At 33.6% G+C, this 27,609-nt stretch overlaps 2 protein-coding genes across 3 annotated transcripts in view; one reads left to right on the forward strand and one right to left on the reverse strand.

Annotated features, from left to right (window-relative positions):
* LOC138308079 (amiloride-sensitive sodium channel subunit alpha-like) overlaps window positions 1–18,559 on the forward strand; it is a 51,356-nt gene extending 32,797 nt beyond the window's left edge. Inside the window, exons 6-11 of the mRNA XM_069249026.1 lie at window positions 8,972–9,108; window positions 9,532–9,609; window positions 11,779–11,836; window positions 12,013–12,113; window positions 12,611–12,692; window positions 17,368–18,559. Coding sequence (XP_069105127.1) covers window positions 8,972–9,108; window positions 9,532–9,609; window positions 11,779–11,836; window positions 12,013–12,113; window positions 12,611–12,692; window positions 17,368–17,547 — 636 coding nt within the window. The 3' untranslated portion in view covers window positions 17,548–18,559. The remainder of the gene's footprint in view (window positions 1–8,971; window positions 9,109–9,531; window positions 9,610–11,778; window positions 11,837–12,012; window positions 12,114–12,610; window positions 12,693–17,367) is intronic.
* Window positions 15,734–27,378, reverse strand: LOC138307274 (N-methyl-L-tryptophan oxidase-like). Of its 2 annotated transcripts, none has more exons than XM_069247925.1 (6): window positions 27,073–27,378; window positions 25,945–26,062; window positions 24,790–25,276; window positions 20,414–20,532; window positions 20,015–20,158; window positions 15,734–19,154 (listed from the first exon to the last, which is right to left on the reverse strand). In XM_069247925.1, exons 1-6 carry the CDS (start codon window positions 27,190–27,192, stop codon window positions 18,898–18,900), a joined length of 1,245 nt encoding a protein of 414 aa, XP_069104026.1. In that variant the 5' UTR covers window positions 27,193–27,378; the 3' UTR covers window positions 15,734–18,897. The 2 variants fall into 2 exon arrangements, with proteins under 2 accessions (XP_069104026.1, XP_069104025.1); XM_069247924.1 differs by having other exon boundaries at window positions 25,915–26,062.
* Window positions 27,379–27,609: the final 231 nt, after the last annotated feature.

Genomic DNA, 27,609 nt, shown 5'->3' on the forward strand with positions numbered 1-27,609 from the left:
TTTAGTGATGTTAGCTGATACATTAATATAATATTACACCTATTTAGTGATGTTAGCTGATACATTAATATAATATTACACCTATTTAGTGATGTTAGCTGATACATTAATATAATATTACACCTATTTAGTGATGTTAGCTGATACATTAATATAATATTACACCTATTTAGTGATGTTAGCTGATACATTAATATAATATTACACCTATTTAGTGATGTTAGCTGATACATTAATATAATATTACACCTATTTAGTGATGTTAGCTGATGCATTAGTTATAATAGTTACACCTTATTTAGTGATGTTAGCTGATACATTAATATAATATTACACCTATTTAGTGATTGTTAGCTGATACTATTAGTTAATAATAGTCGATACACCTGATTTATGTGATATTAGCTGATATCCTGATACATTAATATAATATTACACCTATTTAGTGATGTTAGCTGATGCATTATGTATAATATTACACCTATATTAGTGATGTTTAGCTGATACATTAATATAATATAATATTACACGTTATTTAGTGATGTTTAGCTGATACATTAGTGATAAATATTACACCTATTTAGTGATGTTAGCTGATACAATTAGTATAATATTACACCTATTTAGTGGATGTTATCTGATACATTAATATAATATTACACCTATTTAGTGATGATGATACATTAATATAATATTATAGCTATTTATTGATGTTAACTGATCCATTAATATAATATTACACCTATTTAGTGATGTTAGCTGATACATTAATATAATATTACACCTATTTAGTGATGTTAGCTGATACATTAATATAATATTACACCTATTTAGTGATGTTAGCTGATACATTAATATAAATATTACACCTAATTTATAGTGATGTTAGATGATACATTTAATATAATATTACACGTATTTAGTGATGTTAGCTGATACATTAATATAATATTATGAATACACACTATTTAGTGATGTTAGCTGATACATTTAATATAATATTTACACATAAATATAATAATTACGTATTTAGTGATGTTAGCTGATACATTAATATAATATTACACCTATTTAGTGATGTTAGCTGATACATTAATATAATATTACACCTATTTAGTGATGTTAGCTGATACATTAATATAATATTACACCTATTTAGTGATGTTAGCTGATACATTAATATAATATTACACCTATTTAGTGATGTTAGCTGATGCATTAGTATAATATTACACCTATTTAGTGATGTTAGCTGATACATTAATATAATATTACACCTATTTAGTGATGTTAGCTGATGCATTAATATAATATTACACCTATTTATGAAGTTATTATAGATTATTACACCTATTTAGTGATATCTGATGCAGAAATATATAATTACACCTATTTATGATGTTAGATACATTAATATAATATTACACCTATTTAGTGATGTTAGCTGATACATTAATATAATATTACACCTATTTAGTGATGTTAGCTGATACATTAGTATAATATTACACCTATTTAGTGATGTTAGCTGATACATTAATATAATATTACACCTATTTAGTGATGTTAGCTGATACATTAATATAATATTACACCTATTTAGTGATGTTAGCTGATACATTAATATAATATTACACCTATTTAGTGATGTTAGCTGATGCATTAATATAATATTACACCTATTTAGTGATGTTAGCTGATACATTAATATAATATTACACCTATTTAGTGATGTTTAGATGATACATTAGATATAATTATTACACCTATTTAGTGATGTTAGATAGATGATACATTAATATAATATGATTACACCTATTTAGTGATGTTTAGATATGATGCATTAATATAATATTAAAACACCTATTTAGTGATGTTAGCTGATGCATTAGTATAATATTTACACCCATTTAGTGATGTTAGATGATACATATTCTAATATAAATATTACACCTATTTAGTGATGTTATCTGATACATTAATAAAATATTATTACTATTTAGTGATTTAGTGATTGTATAATATTACACCTTATGTGTCATTACCATTATATAATATTACCACCTATTTAGTGATGTTATCTGATGCCATTAATATAATATTACACCTATAATTTAGTGATGTGATACATTAATATAATATATACAACACTAAATGTTAGATGATACATTATATAATATTACACGTATTTAGTGATGTTTATATGATATACATTAATATAATATTACACCTATATTAGTGATGTTAGCTGATACAATAATATAATATTACACCTATTTAGTGATGTTAGCTGATACAATTAGTATAATTATTACACCTATTTAGTGATGTTAGCTGATACATTATGTATAATATTACACATATATTTATGTTGATGTTAGCTGATACATTAGTATAATATTACACCATATTTTAGTGATGTATAGGCTGATTGAATTTAATATAATAATATTACACCTATTTTGATGTAGCTGATACATTAGCTGATAATATTACACCTTAATAGTGATGTTAGATACACCTAGTATAATATTGTGATGTTAGTTGATTAATCTGATTATTAATATAATATAACATTTACACGTATTTAGTGATTGTTACTTATATAGTTGATGTTAATTACAATAATATAATATTACACGTATTTAGTGTATGTTATCTGATACATTTAAGTATAAATATTACACCTATTTAGTTGATGTTTAGCTGATACAATAGTATAATATTACACCTATTTAGGTGATGTATCTGATGCATTAGTATAAATTACCACCTATAATAGTTATTAGCTGATTAATTACCCTATTTAGTGATGTTAGTCTGATGCATTAATATAATATTACACGGGGTATTTAGTGACCTATTTATCTGATGCATTAATATAATATTACAACCTATTTAGTGATGTAAAGCTGATGCATTAATATAATATTACACCTTATTTTGTGATGTATCTGATGCATTAATACCATATTACACCTATTAGAGTGATATAGCTATTAGTAAACCTATTTAGTAGATGTTAGCTGATGCATTAATTATAATATTACACCTATTTAGTGATGTTATCTGATACATTAATATAATATTACACCATATTTAGTGATGTAGCTGATACATTAATATAATATTACACCTATTTAGTGATAGTTAGCTGATACTTAATAAAATTAATATAATGTTAATTACAACATATTTAGTGATGTTAGCTGATACAATTAATATAATATTTTACACCTATTTAGTGATGTTAGCTGATACATTAAATATAATAATACACCTATTTAGTGATGTTAGATGATGCATTAATATAATATTACACCTACTTTTAGTGATGTTAGCTGATATACAATAAATAATAATATTACACCTATTTAGTGATGTTAGATGATAATTAATATAATATTACACCTATTTAGTGATGTTAGCTGATGCTATTAATAATAATATTACACCTATTTAGTGATGTTAGCTGATACATTATAAATAATAATATTACACCTATTTAGTGATGTTAGTGCTGATACATTAATAGTATATATTACACCTATTTAGATAGATCTGTTAAGCTGATGCATTAAGTATAATATATTACACCTATTTAGTGATGTTAGCTGATGCATTAATATAATATTAACACCTATTTAGTGATGATTAATATAGATGATACAGTATTTAGTGATATAAATATTACATGTATAATAATAGTGACCTATTTAGTGATGATGAATACATTAATATATATATTACACCTTTTTAGTGATGTTAGCTGATACATTAATATAATATTACACCTATTTAGTGATGTTAGATGATGCAATTAGTATAATATTACACCTATTTAGTGATGTTAAGCTGATACATTAATGATTACACCTCTTAAGTGATGTTAGCTGATACACATTAATTAGTATGTTAGTGATGTTTATTACATTAGTATAATATTACACGCTATTTAGTGATGTTAGATGATACATTAGTTATAATATTACACACCTATTTAGTGATGTTAGCTGATACATTAATATAATATTACACCTATTTAGTGATGTTAGATGATACATTAATATAAATATTACACCTATTTAGTGATGTGTTATGATACATTAGATAATATTACATTGAAGTTATCTATACATTAATTAAATATACACCTATTTATATTAGATGATACCATGTTATTCTGATATTTAAGTGATTATGTGGATATAATATTAAATACACACTATTTAGTGATTGTTAGATGATACATTAATATAATATTACAGTATGTAGTGATATATATAGATGATACATTAATATAATATTACACCTATTTAGTGATGTAAGATGATACATTAAATATAATATTACACCTATTTTAGTGATGTTATCTGATACATTAGTATAATATTACACCTATTTAGTGATGTTAGCTGATACATTAATATAATATTACACCTATTTAGTGATGTTAGCTGATACATTAATATAATATTACACCTATTTAGTGATGTTATCTGATGCATTAGTATAATATTACACCTATTTAGTGATGTTAGCTGATACATTAATATAATATTACACCTATTTAGTGATGTTAGCTGATACATTAATATAATATTACACCTATTTAGTGATGAGTAGCTGATGCATTAATATAATATTACACCTATTTAGTGATGTTAGCTGATGCATTAATATAATATTACACCTATTTAGTGATGTTAGCTGATACATTAATATAATATTACACCTATTTAGTGATGTTAGCTGATACATTAATATAATATTACACCTATTTAGTGATGTTAGCTGATACATTAATATAATATTACACCTATTTAGTGATGTTAGCTGATACATTAATATAATATTACAACCTATTTAGTGATGTTAGCTGATACATTAGTATAATAACCTATTTAGTGATATATAGCTGATACATTAGTAATTTAACACCTATTTAAGATGATGCATGCCATTAATATAATATTACACCTATTTAGTGAGGTTAGCTGATACATTAATATAATATTACACCTATTTTAGTGATGTTAGATGATACATTAATATAATAATTACACCTATTTAGTGATAGTTAGATGATGCATTAATATAAATATTACACCTATTTAGTGATGTTATCTGATACATTAAATTAATACAATAGTTAAGCTAATATATACCTATTTAGTGATGTCTAGCAATACTATGTATTTAGTATAATATTAATAGTTAGTTTAGTGATCTGCACTTTCCAGTAGACGTAAATACTAAGTCAAATTACACCTATTTGCAAATGTTAGATGATGACTTAATATGATCAATCATATTACACTCATTTCAGAGTCGGTGGGTCCATCGTCTAGCTGTTGACAATTGATATATTATGTCACCTACTTCCAGTTCTAAACTCTGATTCTCACAGCCGTACGTTTAATTATCACTACTGTTTCAGTTAAACTTGTTTAGGTCTTCCAAATCTAAGCTTTCCTCAACTTATTGTTCTGACAAAAATACAACAGTTTCCGCTGTTTTAACATTTTTAGTCCCGTCTACACTTATGTGTTCTGAACAAAATGATACGAACAGTGTCGCATGTTTTATCGTTTTAGTCCTGTCTAAACTTTATGTGTTCTGAACAATATAATACAACAAGTGTCGCTGTTTAACGTTTTAGTGTCCTGTCCTAAACTTATGTGTTCTGAACAATATAATACAACAATGTCGCTGTTTATCGTTTTAGTCCTGTCTAAACTTATGTGTTCTGAACAATATAATACAACAATGTCGCTGTTTAACGTTTTAGTCCTGTCTAAACTTATGTGTTCTGAACAATATAATACAACAGTGTCGCTGTTTATCGTTTTTAGTTCTTATGTGTTCTGACAAAATGATACAAACTTATGTGAACACTATAATACAACAGTGTCCTGTTTAACGTTTTAGTACTCGTCTAAACTTATGTATTCTTGAACAATATAATACAATACAACAGTGTCGCTGTTTAACGTTTTAGTCCTGTCTAAACTTATGTGTTCTGAACAATATAATACAACAATGTCGCTGTTTAACGTTTTAGTCCTGTCTAAACTTATGTGTTCTGAACAATATAATACAACAGTGTCGCTGTTTATCTTTTTAGTTCTACCTGAACCTATGTGTTCTGAACAATATAATACAACAGTGTCGCTGTTTATCGTTTTAGTTCTACCTGAACCTATGTGTTCTGAACAATATAATACAACAGTGTCGCTGTTTAACGATTTTAGTCCTGTCTAAACTGTATGTGTTTCTGAACAATAATACAACAGATGTTCGCTGTTTAACGTTTTAGTCCTGTCTAAACTTTATGTGTTCTGAAACAATAATAATACAACATTGTCGCTGTTTAGTTATCGTAGTCCTGTCTAAAACTTAATGAACAAAATGATACAACAGTTCTGAACGTTTTAGTCCTGTCTTTTGAACAATATAATACAACAGTGTCGCTGTTTAACGTTTAAGTCTGTCTAAACTTATTGTTTCTGAACAATAATAATACAACCGCTGTTAAACGTATTTTTAGTCCTGTCTAAACTTATGTGTTTCTGAACAATATAATACAACAGTGTCGCTGTTTTTATCGTTTTTAGTACTGTCTAAACTTATGTGTTCTGAACAATATAACACAACAGTGTCGCTGTTTAACGTTTTAGTCCTGTCTAAACTTATGTGTTCTGAACAATATAATACAACAGTGTCGCTGTTTATCGTTTTAGTCCTGTCTAAACTTATGTGTTCTGAACAATATAATACAACAGTGTCGCTGTTTAACGTTTTAGTCCTGTCTAAACTTATGTGTTCTGAACAATATAATACAACAGTGTCGCTGTTTATCTCTAAACTTATGTGTTCTGAACAATATAATACAACAATGTCGCTGTTTAACGTTTTAGTCCTGTCTAAACTTATGTGTTCTGAACAATATAATACAACAATGTCGCTGTTTATCTTTTTAGTTCTGTCTAAACTTATGTGTTTCTGACAATATAAACAACAAGTGGTCGCTGTTTTAAACGTTTTAGTCCTGTCTAAACATATGAGTTCTGAACAATATAATACAACAGCTTTTTATCTTTTTAGTCCACAGTCTAAACTTATGTGTTCTGAACAATATAATACAACAATGTCGCTGTTTAACGTTTTAGTCCTGTCTAAACTTATGTGTTCTGAACAATATAATACAACAGTGTCGCTGTTTTTATCTTTTTTAGTTCTAGTCCTAGAACCTTATGGAGTTCTGAAACATATATAATACATCAGTGTCCAGCTGTTTAACTTTTTTTAGTCCCTGCCTGAAAACCAATGTGTTTCTGAACAATATAAATTACTACAGTGTCGCTGTTTATCTTTTTAGTTCTACCTAACCTATAGTAACGAACACTAAAATAATCAACATGTCGCTGTTTACGTATAGTCCCTGCCTTGAACCAAGTCCTGTTCTGGAACAAACTAACAACAACAGTGTCGCGCTGTTTATCCTGTTTTTAGTTCTACCTGAACCTATGTGGTTTCTGAACACTAATAACACAACAGTGTACGCCTGTTTAGTCCTTTTTAGGTCTACCTGAACCTATGTTGTTGCTGAACACTATAACACAACATGTCGCTGTTTATCTATTTATCCTGTCTAAACTTCTAGTGTACTGAAGAAAATGTTTAATACAACAGTGTCGCTGTTTATCGTTTAGTCCGTTTTTTAGTTTCTACCTGAACCTATGTGTTCTGAACAATATAATTCAACAGTGAAATCGTTTATCTTTTTAGTCCTGTCTAAACCTAATGCCTTTCTGAGAAAATGAATACAACAGTTGTCTGAACCCTGTTTATCGTTTTAGTTCTACCTGAACCAATGATGTTCTGAACAATATAATACAACAGTGTCGCTGTTTATCTTTTTAGTCCTACCTGAACCTATGTGTTCTGAACAATATAATACAACAGTGTCGCTGTTTATCTTTTTAGTTCTACCTGAACCTATGTGTTCTGAACAATATAACACAACAGTGTCGCTGTTTATCTTTTTAGTCCTGTCTGAACCTATGCGTTCTGAAGAAAATGATACAACAGTGTCGCTGTTTATCGTTTTAGTTCTAACCTGAACCTATGTGTTCTGAACAATATAATGCAACAGTGAAATCGTTTATCTTTTTAGTCCTGTCTGAAACCTATGCGTTCTGAAGAAAATGATACAACAGTGTCGCTGTTTATCGTTTTAGTTCTACCTGAACCTATGTGTTCTGAACAATATAATGCAACAGTGAAATCGTTTATCTTTTTAGTCCTGTCTGAACCTATGCGTTCTGAAGAAAATGATACAACAGTGTCGCTGTTTATCGTTTTAGTTCTACCTGAACCTATGTGTTCTGAACAATATAATGCAACAGTGAAATCGTTTATCTTTTTAGTCCTGTCTGAACCTATGCGTTCTGAAGAAAATGATACAACAGTGTCGCTGTTTATCGTTTTAGTTCTACCTGAACCTATGTGTTCTGAACAATATAATGCAACAGTGAAATCGTTTTATCTTTTTTAGTCCTGTCTGAACCTATGCGGATCTGAATAAATGATACAACCAGTGTCGCTGTTTATCGTATCGTTTAGTTCTAAACCTGAACCTATGCTGTTCTGAACAATATAATGCAACAACAGTGAAATCGTCTGTTTATCTTTTTAGTCCTGTTTAACGTCTTAGTCCTGTCTAAACTTATGTGTTCTGAACAATATAATGCAACAATGCCCCTATTTATCTTTTTAGTGATACATGAACCTATGTGTTCTGAACAATATAATGCAACAGTGAAATCGTTTATCTTTTTAGTCCTGTCTGAACCTATGCGTTCTGAACAATATAATACAACAATGCCCCTATTTATCTTTTTAGTGATACATGAACCTATGTGTTCTGAACAATATAATGCAACAGTGAAATCGTTTATCTTTTTAGTCCTGTCTGAACCTATGCGTTCTGAACAATATAATACAACAGTGCAACTGTATGCCTTCTACTAGCGAAAACGGCGTATTGAATGACCCGAAGTATCTCCATCTTAACTACTGTGAAGAAGAAGACTTCGAAAGTAAGTAAATGACCAGCCCATATATATAGTCCTCTACACTTGAAACTGCGCCTTGGTAATCATTATGGTAAATGTAAAAATAACTTCTAAAATATAATTCTAAAACCTATCTGATTTATACGTTTAGTTTGTATTTCAATATTCTGTTAGTATCTGCCCATGCGGGTAGGGTACATAAGTTATTTGATGAAAATAAGAATTTCAATCTGATATTGAAAAGGGGGAGAGAGAAGAAGCGGCTTGAGTTATGTGATTTACAAATTAATTACAAATTAATTAACAACCACATAAGGTCTTGGGATTTGTATGTATTATCTAATTATATAAAATAATTCAATTGTAATATTGTGTGTTACGTGGGAGAGAAGGCGGGGTGAGTTTTTCACAAATTAATGACCACTGTGATTTTATATGGGTCCATTTTCAGAACTTGTGTGTGTCAGTTCAGAGTAGAGAAGTATCAACTGGAGGGCAAACTGAGCTGTGACTGTCCGACCCCGTGCAAGTAAGATTTCCCTCATATTCTTTGGATTAATTTATATTTGTATATACATTTGAATAATAAATCACTGACTTTCGAATGGCTGAAAATAAATAAATGTATGAAACTTCTGACATTAGTAATGGATAATTCAGCATAAGACTGCATGTTTAAGATTTTAATTCATACAAGAGGATGTGTCATTGTATATATTGAAATTTGGTCAACTATCTGGACAATAATGAATTAAGCTGTAACTATAACTAAATTAACGGCAAAATAAGCACAATCACATTGAAATGAAACATTTGAAAGAGGTAAATTGTGATGCACGACAAAATATTTAATAAAAAAACGTATTGCTTAAGGATAACAACACCTGTTTAGCAAAGTAAACCTTAGTGTTATATATGTCTTTTGTATTAGGTCTTTGCCCTATATGTCCATAGTATTAGCGTATACTTACAATCAAATATTCTACCAAGTCGTCTAAAGGTTTTGTGGTATATATGTCTAGTATTAGCGTATAGTTACAAAGTAAGTATTCCACATGGTCGTCTAAAGTTTTTTGTGGTATATCGTCTATTTAGCGTATAGTTACACAGGAAGTATTCCACAAGGTCGTCTAAAGTTTTTTGTGGTATATCGTCTATTTAGCGTATAGTTACACAGTAAGTATTCCACAAGGTCGTCTAAAGTTTTTTGTGGTATATCGTCTATTTAGCGTATAGTTACACAGTAAGTATTCCACAAGGTCGTCTAAAGTTTTTTGTGGTATATACGTCTATTTAGCGTATAGTTACACAGTAAGTATTCCACAAGGTCGTCTAAAGTTTTTGTGTGTGGTATATACGTCTATTTAGCGTATATAGTTACACAGTAAGTATTCCACAAGGTCGTCTAAAGTGTTGTTGTGGTATATACGTCTATTTAGCGTATAGTTACACAGTAAGTATTCCACAAGGTCGTCTAAAGTTTTTTGTGGTATATACGTCTATTTAGCGTATAGTTACACAGTAAGTATTCCACAAGGTCGTCTAAAGTTTTTTTGTGGTATATCGTCTATTTAGCGTATAATTACACAGTAAGTATTCCACAAGGTCGCCTAAAGTTTTTTGTGGTATATCGTCTATTTAGCGTATAATTACACAGTAAGCATTCCACAAGGTCGCCTAAAGTTTTTTGTGGTATATCGTCTATTTAGCGTATAGTTACACAGTAAGTATTCCACAAGGTCGTCTAAAGTTTTTGTGGTATATACGTCTATTTAGCGTATAGTTACAAAGTAAGTATTACACAAGGTCGTCTAAAGGTGTTGTGGTATATACGTCTATAGTATTAGCGTATAGTTACAAAGTAAATATTCCACATGGTCGTCTATAGGTTGGTGGTATATTATTCTATTATGGCTCTTTCCAGAGGGAACTGTTCTCCTATAGTGTTGTCTGGCGAGGTATAGTCTCCGAGTCAAAGACGAGGAGACTAAACCTCGCCAGGCAACACTATAGGAGAACTGTTCCCGAGGGAAAGGGCCATAATAGATTTAGTACGTCACATGATGTTCATTATGACGTCATATATTTGATCGCGTGCTCATTCCCGGGGGGCTATAATTTGGTATAGTTCCCGTAGTCAGGTATAGTATCCAGTAGTCAAGACGGACAGGGAACTGTCGCAAAATAGATCATGGCTATTATTCAATCGCATTCCTAGTAATTATCATGTGATGTACTAAACGTCTATAGTATTAGCGTATAGTTAAAAAAGTAAATATTCCACAAGGTCGTCTAAAGGTTTTGTAGGTATGTCGGTATATATCTGTCTATAGTATTAGCGTATAGTTAAAAAGTTAATATTCCACAAGGTCGTCTAAAGGTTTTGTAGTTTATCCGGCTTTAATATAAGCGTATAGTTACAAAGTAAATATTCCACAAGGTCGTCTCAAGGTTGGAGAGTGTATACGTCTATAGTATTAGAGTATACGCACAAAGTCAGTTGATCGCTAGGAAAACAAGAACCGTAAACCTGCCCCCTGATATAATGATGTAACATGTTGCGTTCCAAGTTATTTCAAATAAAATCGTCAAGTGTTTCCAATCAGGTTCAACAAGTTTAATCAGAATTAACTTGATACTGTTGATCAAAGTTAAAATAACATTAGACTGAGTGTGATATTGTATTTTATTTCTACAGTGAAATTGTGTATACTAAAACGCTGTCATCGAGGACCTGGCCCCACGATGAATATGTGGTAAGATAATTATTTATCTATTTGTTTTAATTAAGATGACTGAGCGGACATAATTAGACCATTGTTTTGATTAATACACCGTTACTTTATCTCGTTTGATTACCAGGTTTTCATAACCTTATCATATATAAATACTTGTCCTGGTTTAGATACTTACCTATCATTATTCCTTCCAGCGCCAGTTCCTTATGGTAAAGGTTTGTGCAAAAAACCTGACGTCAGCAGTCGAAGCTTGTGAACAGTACAAAAACAATCCGAAAAACTTCACCACGGAAAGGTAAAATATCGCCGGGTGTTCTCAGGGAGAACTCAGATTTAATGTAACGACATCCAAAATTGTTTACTAAGATCAGAATACTTTCACATTCTTATTGTTGTATTATTGAACTTGTTGCAATTATCGAAATGCAAAAGTCACATATTCTAGTAACGCGTTGGAAATCAGTCGTAACTTCAGGGAAGACCATACATGTATGTCATTTAGTACATGCATCTGGAAATTTCGAGTTTGTATCTCGCAGTTTCGAGTTGGTAATACAAAAGTTTGAGTTAGTATGTCAAATGTTCGAGTTTTTTAAATAGAAAAAAAACCGTTTTTTGGATTGACAATACAGATGTTTTACGTGCAACATATATCATTGCACTGTTATTAATTTCCAAAACTAACTTGTTGTTCAGCAAGGTATTGTAGACCGATATAAAACTAAATTGATATAATTACTTAATACAAAAAGACTTCTATTATATGTATATGTATATATGTTCTATTTTCAGTGTTGTTGACAACTTTTTGGCCGTCAACATTTACTTTGAGGATGTCAACTACGAAGTGATAACCGAGTCTCCCAAATATGACGTAAGTTTTGGTGACAGTTCTCTATTATAACGAAAAAATGATGAGTATGATCAAGTTTGACAAATTATCAATAATCTCCACTCTGAAATATCAGAGTTAGTTTCAGTTGTTATACTCCGAAGAGAAACGAAGGGAAGTAACTCTGATAGAACCTCTTAGCTCGACGTATACAATGCCAGGTTACAACCCATTTTGAAAAAGATAACTCACTTTGAAAAAAGGACTTCAAAGTGCGTTAAATATGGTGCATGTTCAAAGCACCAGATTTAACGCAATTTGAAAATATTTTTCAACGTTGGTTAAGAAGGTTACATTGTATTTTTTTCAAACTGCGTTCTTGAAATTCTTGTAAAATAATTCTTTATTCCTGGTATTGCTTTGTAATTGTTGGATTGCATGATGATTTCGAATTCATATATTGATAAAAACGTGTATAGTTTTCATTACAAGAGGTAGAGCACCACAGTTCTACAGAACTTTGGTAACTCATTGTCTTTTTAGTGGCTTGCCGGAATTACAACAGAGGTAGAGCACCATAGTTCTACAGAACTTTGGTAACTCATTGTCTTTTTAGTGGCTTACCGGTATTACAACAGAGGTAGAGCACCATAGTTCTACAGAACTTTGGTAACTCATTGTCTTTTTAGTGGCTTACCGGAATTACAACAGAGGTAGAGCACCATAGTTCTACAGAACTTTGGTAACTCATTGTCTTTTTAGTGGCTTACCGGTATTACAACAGAGGTAGAGCACCACAGTTCTACAGAACTTTGGTAACTCATTGTCTTTTTAGTGGCTTACCGGAATTACAACAGAGGTAGAGCACCATAGTTCTACAGAACTTTGTAACTCATTGTCTTTTTAGTGGCTTACCGGTATTACAACAGAGGTAGAGCACCACAGTTCTATAGAACTTTGTAACTCATTGTCTTTTTAGTGGCTTACCGGTATTACAACAGAGGTAGAGCACCACAGTTCTATAGAACTTTGTAACTCATTGTCTTTTTAGTGGCTTACCGGTATTACAACAGAGGTAGAGCACCACAGTTCTACAGAACTTTGGTAAACTCATTGTCTTTTTAGTGGCTTACCGGTATTACAACAGAGGTAGAGCACCACAGTTCTACAGAACTTTGTAACTCATTGTCTTTTTAGTGGCTTGCCGGAATTACAACAGAGGTAGAGCACCATAGTTCTACAGAACTTTGTAACTCATTGTCTTTTTAGTGGCTTACCGGTATTACAACAGAGGTAGAGCACCACAGTTCTACAGAACTTTGGTAACTCATTGTCTTTTTAGTGGCTTACCGGTATTACAACAGAGGTAGAGCACCATAGTTCTACAGAACTTTGGTAACTCATTGTCTTTTTAGTGGCTTGCCGGAATTACAACAGAGGTAGAGCACCATAGTTCTACAGAACTTTGGTAACTCATTGTCTTTTTAGTGGCTTACCGGAATTACAACAGAGGTAGAGCACCACAGTTCTACAGAACTTTGGTAACTCATTGTCTTTTTAGTGGCTTACCGGAATTACAACAGAGGTAGAGCACCATAGTTCTACAGAACTTTGGTAACTCATTGTCTTTTTAGTGGCTTGCCGGAATTACAACAGAGGTAGAGCACCATAGTTCTACAGAACTTTGGTAACTCATTGTCTTTTTAGTGGCTTACCGGAATTACAACAGAGGTAGAGCACCATAGTTCTACAGAACTTTGGTAACTCATTGTCTTTTTAGTGGCTTACCGGTATTACAACAGAGGTAGAGCACCATAGTTCTACAGAACTTTGTTAACTCATTGTCTTTTAGTGGCTTACCGGTATTACAACAGAGGTAGAGCACCATAGTTCTACAGAACTTTGGTAACTCATTGTCTTTTTAGTGGCTTACCGGTATTACAACAGAGGTAGAGCACCATAGTTCTACAGAACTTTGGTAAACTCATTGTCTTTTTAGTGGCTTACCGGAATTACAACAGAGGTAGAGCACCATAGTTCTACAGAACTTTGGTAACTCATTGTCTTTTTAGTGGCTTGCCGGAATTACAACAGAGGTAGAGCACCATAGTTCTACAGAACTTTGGTAACTCATTGTCTTTTTAGTGGCTTACCGGAATTACAACAGAGGTAGAGCACCATAGTTCTACAGAACTTTGGTAACTCATTGTCTTTTTAGTGGCTTACCGGAATTACAACAGAGGTAGAGCACCACAGTTCTACAGAACTTTGGTAACTCATTGTCTTTTTAGTGGCTTACCGGAATTACAACAGAGGTAGAGCACCATAGAGTTCTACAGAACTTTGGTAACTCATTGTCTTTTTAGTGGCTTGCCGGAATTACAACAGAGGTAGAGCACCATAGTTCTACAGAACTTTGGTAACTCATTGTCTTTTTAGTGGCTTGCCGGAATTACAACAGAGGTAGAGCACCATAGTTCTACAGAACTTTGGTAACTCATTGTCTTTTTAGTGGCTTACCGGTATTACAACAGAGGTAGAGCACCATAGTTCTACAGAACTTTGGTAACTCATTGTCTTTTTAGTGGCTTACCGGTATTACAACAGAGGTAGAGCACCATAGTTCTACAGAACTTTGGTAACTCATTGTCTTTTTAGTGGCTTACCGGTATTACAATGATGAGCAATAGTATAATTTTTTTTAATTCAACATATTTGGTTGATTCAACCGAAATGAACGCCAATTATTATCAGTCTGGGTCAAACAATCTGTTTTTCATTTCTTACTTCTAGCATTGGAAATACATTATTATACCTGAAAATAAACCATTTTTATTTATCTGTTTTAAAACCTTTTATACATATTCAATGCACAATAGCGATGATAAATATGTCGCTATCCTTTTATTTATTTGTAAAACGTTTCGATAATCTTTTTTTTGTATTCTAATTCAGGTTTTTATATACATTTTTGTATTACATGATTTACACTAAAGTAAAGCTCCTTGAAAAACTACTTTTTTTAAAATAATATTAAACAATGACGTGTGTTTATACACAAAAATGATTAAAAAAATCAAATATATAACATGATTAAAATTTAATTCTTCAAAATGAAAATCGAACTAACAATCATTGTTGAGTGCAGATAAATTGATATCTTATCACGGTACTTCTTTTGTTTCAAAATCTCATTCGTGCTTTAAACATGTCATGTTAATTTCATACAAAGAATTGATTTATCATAAAAAGGTATCCTATGGCACAGGTAAATATGCGTTATAACAGTTTTATTCAATGTGCATAAAGCACGTAACCCTTTCAAATCATATCATAACGCATTGGGTTTTAAAAGGTAATTATATAATAACATGCTTATACTATAATGTAATTACACCGATTGACAGCATGACAAACACATATCTCTAGCTGTAATTCAATGTTAACGTCACTTTCATAGCGAGATTATTAGGTAATAAGTCGGCTTGACAAGATAAAAAGTCGACTTTGTGAGATACATACTGCCGTATACGTTTTCCGCTTTTCCGTTTTGCTTTAACCTATCCAAATGGGACAAGTCACTTGAGTCGTCATCATTTTTTTCAACATGTTCGCAATACGTTAGTTCTGAACAAAGTGTGTTAAAGTCAAGATAATGTAATGAAATCGAAACATATTATTATCTAAACATACTTATTTCACCAATTAAGTCGACTTACTGTACCTAGCTAAGTCGTCTTAACTACCTCCCTATGTGTTGGCAAATAAACACCACCATATCTTTATATGTTTGACATATCATTTTTAACCAGAACATTTTTTTGACAAAATATGTACGCAATACGTGAATCAGGAGTAAAACCGCGTACTTGTGATACGATTTATTACGAAAACGTTTACGCGATTTTTAAAAATTGTGTGTGGAAAACAATGATAAAATAAAATCTTACCGGCATTGCATCGTGTATTTTCAAATATGTGATATGCTTTGATTTTCTACTATTATGATAGGCTAATATATGTTATTGTCACGAGAATGTCAATATATAGCATATCAACTCAATGCCACCCTATAGAGATTTAGAGTAACTCCATTTCCCAGAAGTGCGTTCATTTGGGTGATATCCAATGGCCACCGGTTTCCATTTAACAAACACATTAAAGATTCATTTGCGAATAAAATGGGCAAACTTTGAATCTAATATAATGACCTTGATTTGTTTTATATTATGTAAACCGATAATAGAATTTTTGCTAATGAGCTGATTCTACGCTCTCGGTCCTATATCACAACATTGACATCAACACATCTGAATAATTAATAAATATCATATACTTATAATTTAACGGTAATATGATTAAAAGATGAAATTACATGTAACTATAATTTAATAATATTTTATTCCTATCATATGAATCAGAAACATTGAAAAGCTTTGTAAAAATATCATCTACATTAGTAGATGTTTCTAAACACAGTATTCAAGTAAACAGAGTTATTTAATACGTTACCACTTTTTTTCAAAGTACATGTACATTGATATCTCTCATATTAATGCAAAATGAAATAAGAAAATATTCTTCAAAGTGCGTTGAACCTGTACTATATTTAACGCACTTTGAAATAATTTTTCAAAGTGCGTTAGTTTTTCAAAGTTCGTTGTAACAATGTCATCTGATTGAATCCCCATTAATGGTAGCCTTTGTTGTGTTTCAGGAGTTCGAGGTACTAGCCAGTGTCGGAGGAACACTCGGGCTGTTTGTAGGGGCGTCCGTTCTCAGTTTCGTGGAGGTTATTCATATTATACTGGAAGTCTGTATGTTCCTGTTTAGAATTCGGGTCAGAAAGAATGAGGTACAGGAAATAGGTGATGACATACCACGGGAAAAAACCTGATAAAAACTATGTCAGAGACTGTATTCGTGATACGTTTATTTTGACTATGGTAACTTTTATAATTTTATATTTCTCATTTTGAATAAATATACAAATAAACTGCTGTGAGAAATTCGTGTTTATGACACAACATGTAATTTTACTATGATATTAATGTCACAAGTAGTAGTATGGTTACTATGGTTACCTTTGTTACGATATGACAGACGCGAGGTAGTGACAGAGGTTACCCTCATGCGTTTAGGATGTCAGTTTAACCTCTTCAACAGTTAAAAAATTGTTCCTTAGAATTTTTTTTATGTTTAATTTTGACAATTTTCTTTTTTATCTTGTAGTACAAATGAAACCAAAACAACTATTGGAATATTAATAGATTAGTTGAGGCTACAATATAAATACAATTGCACTCCAGCTTTACTTTTACCATTGTATTTAATATTATATTACGACTTGAACGTGCTACCATAGGATACCGATTATTTACCGGAACAACTAACGACATCGTGTCCGCTTTAGCAGTCTCAATCCATTTGTATTTGCCATATGGTCTATTTTTAAAGGCTAACATTCTCAAACATTTGTATGTATATACAGAACCATGTTGTTTAAAGTTCTGAGGCAAAAATAACAACGTCGTGTAAATCGCCTAAACATACACGAATACGTTATGTATATAAGATTTTACTTTACATGCCATTTAAAATATCTTTTTTTTGACATTTTTATATACAACTGTGATATCTGTAAACACTGTCAGGTACGTGTAAATCTGTATTCGTTAAATTGTAATAAACTATGCTTCTCAGAAGAGATCTAATGGAAACGTCATTGGATGTTTTTCCATTTTTTTAATAATTGCACGATATATTGATGTGTTTAAATAGTCTTTCAAATGAAAACCATGTTGATTGTTAATCCTTTTAATGTATTTTATACTTTTCAAGCACTTAATTAACTTGACTTTAACGTGTACTTTATATTAAAAGCACATTGCGTTCTCCATGCTAATCTGTTTCCTGTTTTATTTAGGTTATTTGGATAATCTATTCTATCACCATTGAGAATCTCACGGGACTTACCAATGAGGAAATGGACGGAAGTTGTGTGTACGATATCATTTAGTTTCCACGTCTAGTGTTTAAATGGCAAACCAAACTTAGATTATTAAAGGAGAATGTTGATTTTATCATGTATATTTGTATTACACACTCAATTTCTTTGCCCTTATATGCTTCATTAAAATATCCGACATCCGTGATAAAAGGACGCTCCAATAAGCAATTAAGATGACCGATATCATCGTGTAATTAAGATATGTAGTTCAAATAAATTGGAATATGCAACTATAAGTCAAAGCTTTGAGACTGGTGGTGGACCTGTTACGTTAGTGAAGAGTTCAAACATTTCCCGGGGTAGGTCGTACGACCATCTGGAATGTATCATCATCCTAGCAGCTATCCGCCCGATCTCATCGCTTGATTTAGCCGCCCAGCCGTTGTCTCCCATGACGACGCCTAATGTCGACGTCACGAGGTCGATGTATGGCTGAGAGTTTGGCGTTACCATAGTGATGCATGCATCACCATGGTGACTGAGAAACTTTACCCCTGGAAACACAGAAATAGACAAAACAATATAAGTCACTGACAATGTGGTCATCAGACAGATGTTTTCCCCGGAAACTTCTAAATTGACAGTATAGGTGGATAACATGACAAGACGTCGAGGTAAAATGTCCTTCCTGAGTATGTAATGAGTTTTCTCTGTCATGATTTTTAGTTATTTCATTTTCTAGACTAACGCTTTTAGTAGCGACCACGAAAAATACGTTGGTAAGCGTAATATATAATTTGAGTATTCAATTCAAAGCCGTGTTTCATTACTAGTACTACCTGATGATATTCCTTCAAGGAGTTTAAGTACTAGCAACATTTTACCTGGTAACCTTGAAAAAGTCTTAACATTATTATTACTTTTCCTGGTAATTATATTTGAAGGAGTCTAATTATCATTGATATTTTACCAGGTAATATTACTTAAAGGAGTATAAACATTATCAATACTTTACCTGGTAATGTTCCTTGAAGGAGTCTAAAACATTATTAATATTTTAGCTGGTAATATTTCTTGAAGGAGTCGTACCATCATTAATATTTCACCTGGTAATATTACTTGAAGGAGTTCAACAATATTAACACTTTACCTGGTAATGTTCCTTGAAGGAGTCTTAAACACTTTATCTGGTAATATTCCTTGAAGGAGTCTAAAATTATTATAACTTTACCTGGTAATATTCCTTGAAGGAGTCTAAAACATTATTATAACTTTACCTGGTAATATTCCTTGAAGGAGTCTAAATATTATTATAACTTTACCTGGTAATATTCCTTGAAGGGGTCTAAAACATTATTATAACTTTACCTGGTAATATTCCTTGAAGGAGTCTAAAACATTATTATAACTTTACCTGGTAATATTCCTTGAAGGAGTCTAAACATTTGTTCCTCTAACGTCTTATCGCCCTCCCCGCAGTACCATTTCTGCATTTCTGACACTTTCAAAGGTCCCTTTAAAATGACATCACTGTGGCCGAGTTTAATGTAGTATTTTCCTGAAACTCACAACCAAATAAAACAAACTGCAATAACATCTTGAATATTGGTAGACGGAAATGTATACCTGAGTACAATGATGAGCGACAGACTGACAAGTCAATCATCAACATACTGAGATTACATATTTACAGGGAAATATACAAATTTAGATTATAAATATATATATCGTTAAATGCAGATGATAGCAAATTAATACAATCTGAATAAACTAGTAAATTCTTCGTTGATTTAGACATTTCTGTCAGCCTTACCGTCAGGGTACCGCACAGGAGGTAGCAGGTAGAAGTCGATATTATTGTGTGACTCCCTTGGGTAATCTGAGGGCCAATTAGGTCCACCGTAACCTTTATACTTCACAGAGGGCATATCCCTGTCACATCAAGATAACATAGACATCATCTAGGGTAAATCTGAGGGCCAGTTAGGTCCGCCGTAACCTTTATACAGAGGACATATCCCTGTCACATCAAGATAATATAGACATCACTAGGGTAATCTGAGGACCAGTTAGGTCCACCGTAACCTACAGAGGGCAATCCTGTCACATCAAGATAACATAGACATCATCTAGGGTAATTGAGGACCAGTTAGGTCCACCGTAACCTTTATACAGAGGACATATCCCTGTCACATCAAGATAATATAGACATCATCTAGGGTAATTTGAGGACCAGTTAGGTCCACCGTAACCTTTATACAGAGGACATATCCCTGTCACATCAAGATAATATAGACATCATCTAGGGTAATCTGAGGACCAGTTAGGTCCACCGTAACCTTTATACAGAGGACATATCCCTGTCACATCAAGATAATATAGACATCATCTAGGGTAATCTGAGGACCAGTTAGGTCCACCGTAACCTTTATACAGAGGACATATCCCTGTCACATCAAGATAACATAGACATCATCTAGGGTAATCTGAGGACCAGTTAGGTCCACCGTAACCTTTATACAGAGGACATATCCCTGTCACATCAAGATAACATAGACATCATCTAGGGTAATTTGAGGACCAGTTAGGTCCACCGTAACCTTTATACAGAGGACATATCCCTGTCACATCAAGATAACATAGACATCATCTAGGGTAATTTGAGGACCAGTTAGGTCCACCGTAACCTTTATACAGAGGACATATCCCTGTCACATCAAGATAACATAGACATCATCTAGGGTAATTTGAGGACCAGTTAGGTCCACCGTAACCTTTATACAGAGGACATATCCCTGTCACATCAAGATAACATAGACATCATCTAGGGTAATCTGAGGACCAGTTAGGTCCACCGTAACCTTTATACAGAGGACATATCCCTGTCACATCAAGATAATATAGACATCATCTATGGTAATCTGAGGACCAGTTAGGTCCACCGTAACCTTTATACAGAGGACATATCCCTGTCACATCAAGATAACATAGACATCATCTAGGGTAATCTGAGGACCAGTTAGGTCCACCGTATAACCTTTTTACAGAGGACATATCCCTGTCACATCAAGATAATATAGACATCATCTAGGGTAATCTGAGGGACCAGTTAGGTCCACCGTAACCTTTATACAGAGGACATATCCCTGTCACATCAAGATAACATAAACATCATCTAGGGTAATCTGAGGACCAGTTAGGTCCACCGTAACCTTTATACAGAGGACATATCCCTGTCACATCAAGATAACATAGACATCATCTAGGGTAATCTGAGGACCAGTTAGGTCCACCGTAACCTTTATACTTCACAGAGGACATATCCCTGTCACATCAAGATAACATAGACATCATCTAGGGTAATCTGAGGACCAGTTAGGTCCACCGTAACCTTTATACTTCACAGAGGACATATCCCTGTCACATCAAGATAATATACACATCATCTAGGGTAATTTGAGGACCAGTTAGGTCCACCGTAACCTTTATACTTCACAAGGGCATATCCCTGTCACATCAAAGATAACATAGACATCATCTAGGGTAATTCTGAGGGCCAGTTAGGTCCACCGTAACCTTATATCACAGAGGGCATATTCCTGTCACATCAAGATAACATAGACATCATCTAGGGTAATTTGAGGACCAGTTAGGTCCACCGTAACCTTTTACTTCACAGAGGACATATCCCTGTCACATCAAGATAATATAGACATCATCTAGGGTAATCTGAGGACCAGTTAGGTCCACCGTAACCTTTAAACCTCACAGAGGACATATCCCTGTCACATCAAGATAACATAGACATCATCTAGGGTAATCTGAGGACCAGTTAGGTCCACCGTAACCTTTATACTTCACAGAGGACATATCCCTGTCACATCAAGATAACATAGACATCATCTAGGGTAATCTGAGGACCAGTTAGGTCCACCGTAACCTTTATACTTACAGAGGACATATCCCTGTCACATCAAGATAATATAGACATCATCTAGGGTAATCTGAGGGCCAGTTAGGTCCACCGTAACCTTTATACAGAGGACATATCCCTGTCACATCAAGATAATATAGACATCATCTAGGGTAATCTGAGGACCAGTTAGGTCCACCGTAACCTTTATACAGAGGACATATCCCTGTCACATCAAGATAACATATAGACATCATCTAGGGTAATCTGAGGACCAGTTAGGTCCACCGTAACCTTTATACTTCACAGAGGACATATCCCTGTCACATCAAGATAACATAGACATCATCTAGGGCAATCTGAGGACCAGTTAGGTCCACCGTAACCTTTATACTTCAAAGAGGGCATATCCCTGTCACATCAAGATAACATAGACATCATCTAGGGCAATCTGAGGGCCAGTTAGGTCCACCGTAACCTGTATACTTCACAGAGGGCATATCCCTGTCACATCAAAATAACATAGACATCATCTAGGGTAATCTGAGGACCAGTTAGGTCCACCGTAACCTTTATACAGAGGACATATCCCTGTCACATCAAGATAACATAGACATCATCTAGGGCAATCTGAGGACCAGTTAGGTCCGCCGTAACCTTTATACAGAGGACACATCTCTGTCACATCAAGATAACAAAGACATCATCTAGGGCAATCTGAGGACCAGTTAGGTCCACCGTAACCTTTTTACTTCACAGAGGGCATATCCCTGTCACATTCAAGATACACAATGGGACATCTTCTAGGGTTATTTGAAGGACCAGTTATGGTCCGCCGTTAACCTTTATACAGAGGTCCATATCCCTGTCACATCAAGGATAACGTATGACATCATCTAGGGTAATCTTTGAGGACCAGTTAGGTCCACCGTAACCTTTATACAGAGGACATATCCCTGTCACATCAAGATAACATAGACATCATCTAGGGTAATCTGAGGACCAGTTAGGTCCACCGTAACCTTTATACTTCACAGAGGGCATATCCCTGTCACATCAAGATAACATTGACATCATCAATGGTAATCTGAGGACCAATTAGGTCCACCGTAACCTTTATACAGAGGACATATCCCTGTCACATCAAGATAACATAGACACCATCTAGGGTAATCTGAGGACCAGTTAGGTCCACCGTAACCTTTATACTTCACAGAGGACATATCCCTGTCACATCAAGATAACATTGACATCATCAATGGTAATCTGAGGACCAGTTAGGTCCACCGTAACCTTTATACAGAGGACATATCCCTGTCACATCAAGATAACATAGACATCATCTAGGGTAATCTGAGGACCAGTTAGGTCCACCGTAACCTTTATACTTCACAGAGGGCATATCCCTGTCACATCAAGATAACATAGACATCATCAATGGTAATCTGAGGACCAGTTAGGTCCACCGTAACCTTTATACTTCACAGAGGGCATATCCCTGTCACATCAAGATAACATAGACATCATCAATGGTAATCTGAGGACCAGTTAGGTCCGCCGTAACCTTTATACTTCACAGAGGGCATATCCCTGTCACATCAAGATAACATAGACATCATCAATGGTAATCTGAGGACCAGTTAGGTCCACCGTAACCTTTATACAGAGGACATATCCCTGTCACATCAAGATAACATAGACATCATCTAGGGTAATCTGAGGACCAGTTAGGTCCACCGTAACCTTTATACAGAGGACATATCCCTGTCACATCAAGATAACATAGACATCATCTAAGGTAATCTGAGGACCAGTTAGGTCCACCGTAACCTTTATACTTCACAGAGGACATATCCCTGTCACATCAAGATAACATAGATATAGGGTCTTAAATGGGTGTTCAAGTGTTCAAGGGGTCCATTTAATTGTTTCTGTCATGAGGTCACAGTGGATTTCCGTCGTATTGAAATAACAGACGACAGTCACTGTAAAAAACAAGTTTGACGGTATTTCATTAATACATATTCCATGACTGTATAGTAACTGACAAAATAAAACTGTATGTTTATTCCTAGTACGGAAGTGAATAAGTTAACATTAGGCTTCACTACCACGATCGGCTAACAGCTGTCAGATTATGTATGCTAATTGATAGTTGATATATTATACCTATAAAGAAATACTTGTAGCATGTGTTACTCTCATCTGTATCACTATAGTTATATATACTATTGACGTTGTAATGTACAAAGAAGAATACATAGAAACTGGTTTACCGTAAACGTTCAGCATCATCAGGTGAAATCTCAGCCAGTGTGACAGTCTGTGGCATGGGAACATACAGAGGTCGGAGATCGCCGAGAAGGTTATGAACCTCCGTAAAAACGTTTGTTGCCAGTAACACCTTGCGAGTCAATATTGTCCTCCCATTTTCCGTCACCACTCGGCTATTTCCGTCTGGTTGTCGGACTATTCTGGTGACTGTATCGCGTATAACGTCACATCCGTTTTTCGAAGCAATACTTATTTGCGCCATAACAATTTTCCTCGGATTGATTATCCCAGCTTTCTTTTCCTCGGCGATTCCAAGGTCGTCTGGTGCAAAGTCGAAGTAGGGAAACTTACTTTTCAGTTGTCGATTATCGAGTATGTCCATATTGCGTGAATATCCCTGATCCCTGGCCTGTTTTTCTACTTTCTCTATGTATTCGGAGTTCCTAGTTCCTACTGTAAGTGACCCTACACTGTCGTAAAAATGAACTCCTGGAGTAAATAAATATAGTAAAAGATTATAAGTTTGTCTTGAAACTTTGCTATGATCACAGTATACAGTGAATAAAGAAGTCTCTTTCTTTGAACAAATGCATTCAAAACAATCATTATTTAAATTCGTAATAAAGATATTGCGCATGTAAATACATATTAACAAATATGTTATAGCTAGCAAATCAGATTCAAATTATTAAGTCGTATTAGAAATGCTACAACTTTCCACTATCGACTAAAATAAGACCAAGACAAGGTGGGTATTTTTTCTAGAACCTACAAGTATTTCATGTCTTACATTGTTATTCAATGACATTTCACCAGCTTAAAGCTGACAATGCAAGTGAAAATGTCTGCATTTGAGATTTTAAAAAAGTGTAAAGGAGGTATCATTAAAAACGTTTCTGAGACCCTCTCTAGTTATGACAGTACCGTATCCAAGGAAGAGAGTGTACCGTATCCAAGGAAGTATGATAGTATATTTTGCTCTACTTGGATACCTTATTTGACCTCGACATGGGAATATCTCATAAACGATTCGTGAAACACTTATTTTTTTTTTCAATCTCAATTGAATGCTGTTTACTTGTATTGTCAGCTTTACCTAGATGATAAAAGTCCTTGGTAGTGTGTACCTGATAGCTGTTCCAGCTCCCCGTACCTACGAATTGACCTCTCCGCCAGTATACCCCAGACAGGAACCTTGGACGTTGTTGCTGATGCGATCCTCGCCTCGTCATAATGGGAGCCAAACACTTCATTACCCGTGACAAGTTTCCGTACCTTAACATGGAAGGAGAGAACCCAATCAACATTGGTATTGAATAGTATACACAAACTAAATATGCATCATGGCTAATAGTTAATAGTTCTAGGTTGTACAATGTGCGAGCTAATGACAACTGAAAACATTAAAGCATGTCTAATATTACTGGTGCCTAACGGGAATCTTGTTAAGATCATAAAAATCGTTTTTATCTGATGATCCTCCTGACTTCCAGTGATTTTACCCATGTAATACCTTCGCATACATGTATATGTTACTAGACAGTTGTAATATACAGTAACCTAGAGTGCCTCTGAAGAGAACGTCGTGACAAAATGACTTCCTCCGCAGGTTTTTTTTAGATTCATGCAGATGTAGGTTGCTGTAGTTATGTGATCAAAAGTACCTTAAACGTGTTCATTCACATGAAATGTTATGCAATCTGTTAAGTTATTTTCAATTTTTGCGAGACTTGGATTTTATGTTTGCTCGGCAAGGTTCGCGATTAATAAAATCTGATATGAAATGAACGATCATTTAAAACCCTGTTTACACCATTTTAAAACAAAATATTTAACTTCCTTGGTAAACATTAATTCTAGTAAATTTTTGTTCCAGTCGGTACGTGTTTAAACTTACATTACATAAGCTTTTATAATGGACTATTGTTTAACTTTAACACTATGCAAATATAATGTAATGCAGATTGTACGTGTATGTAAAGAATCTATGGATGGTCACCTAAGAAAGACGTTAACTGTATTTAGTATAACACATTTAATAAAAAGGTTCAATTAAACATCAGGAGCATTGCTATTTAACCTGGGGCTCATTCAGGTATATAACGTATGTATAATGTGGACTCGTCTGTAATTCCTTTAGCATGAATGACGAAACCAAAACTGCAGGATATAAATAGAATATGTAAATCAATCAATGTTGGATCGCGCTTACATGGAATCAATATGTTTTACAGTATAGTTAGCGTAATGTAACAGTCTGGATTAGGGATAATAAACAGACATACCTTAGGTTCCGCGGGTCCGACCAGACACACTTTGTAGTTAGGGAGTCTGGAGGCCTCCCGAGCGGCCGCGGACCCCGTCATACCAGCTCCTACCACACACAGATCATAAACAAACGCCATGTTGTTTTGGCATTAGTCCGGTACAATGTAAACTTAAATGTATGTACAGAAGGCATGGAGTACATATGAATGTGTAATTGGCAATGTTCCTATCTAGACAGACACTGATTTGGATTACTATAACGCTTAGCTATCAAATGATATGTTACATAACATATAAATACCTGTACGTATGGATCCATGCATGCTGTTTCTCATGGAGGTATACCGGGTGACAGTGTGCCTTTATTGTATAAGTACGATAACATCTACTGTGTGTTACATGATAGTAATTCGATGTCACCTTTTATGTTTTACATGATATACGCTGAGTATTCGGGTTCTCGGTTATACATGGTTACATGTATAACTATCCTCCTGACCTGCAGTCATCTTAGATAACATGTATTGTGTCACTTGATGAGAACTCGGTTCTAT

This window comes from Argopecten irradians, chromosome 14 (genome assembly GCF_041381155.1).
Source record: "Argopecten irradians isolate NY chromosome 14, Ai_NY, whole genome shotgun sequence".
Lineage (NCBI taxonomy): Eukaryota > Metazoa > Mollusca > Bivalvia > Pectinida > Pectinidae > Argopecten > Argopecten irradians.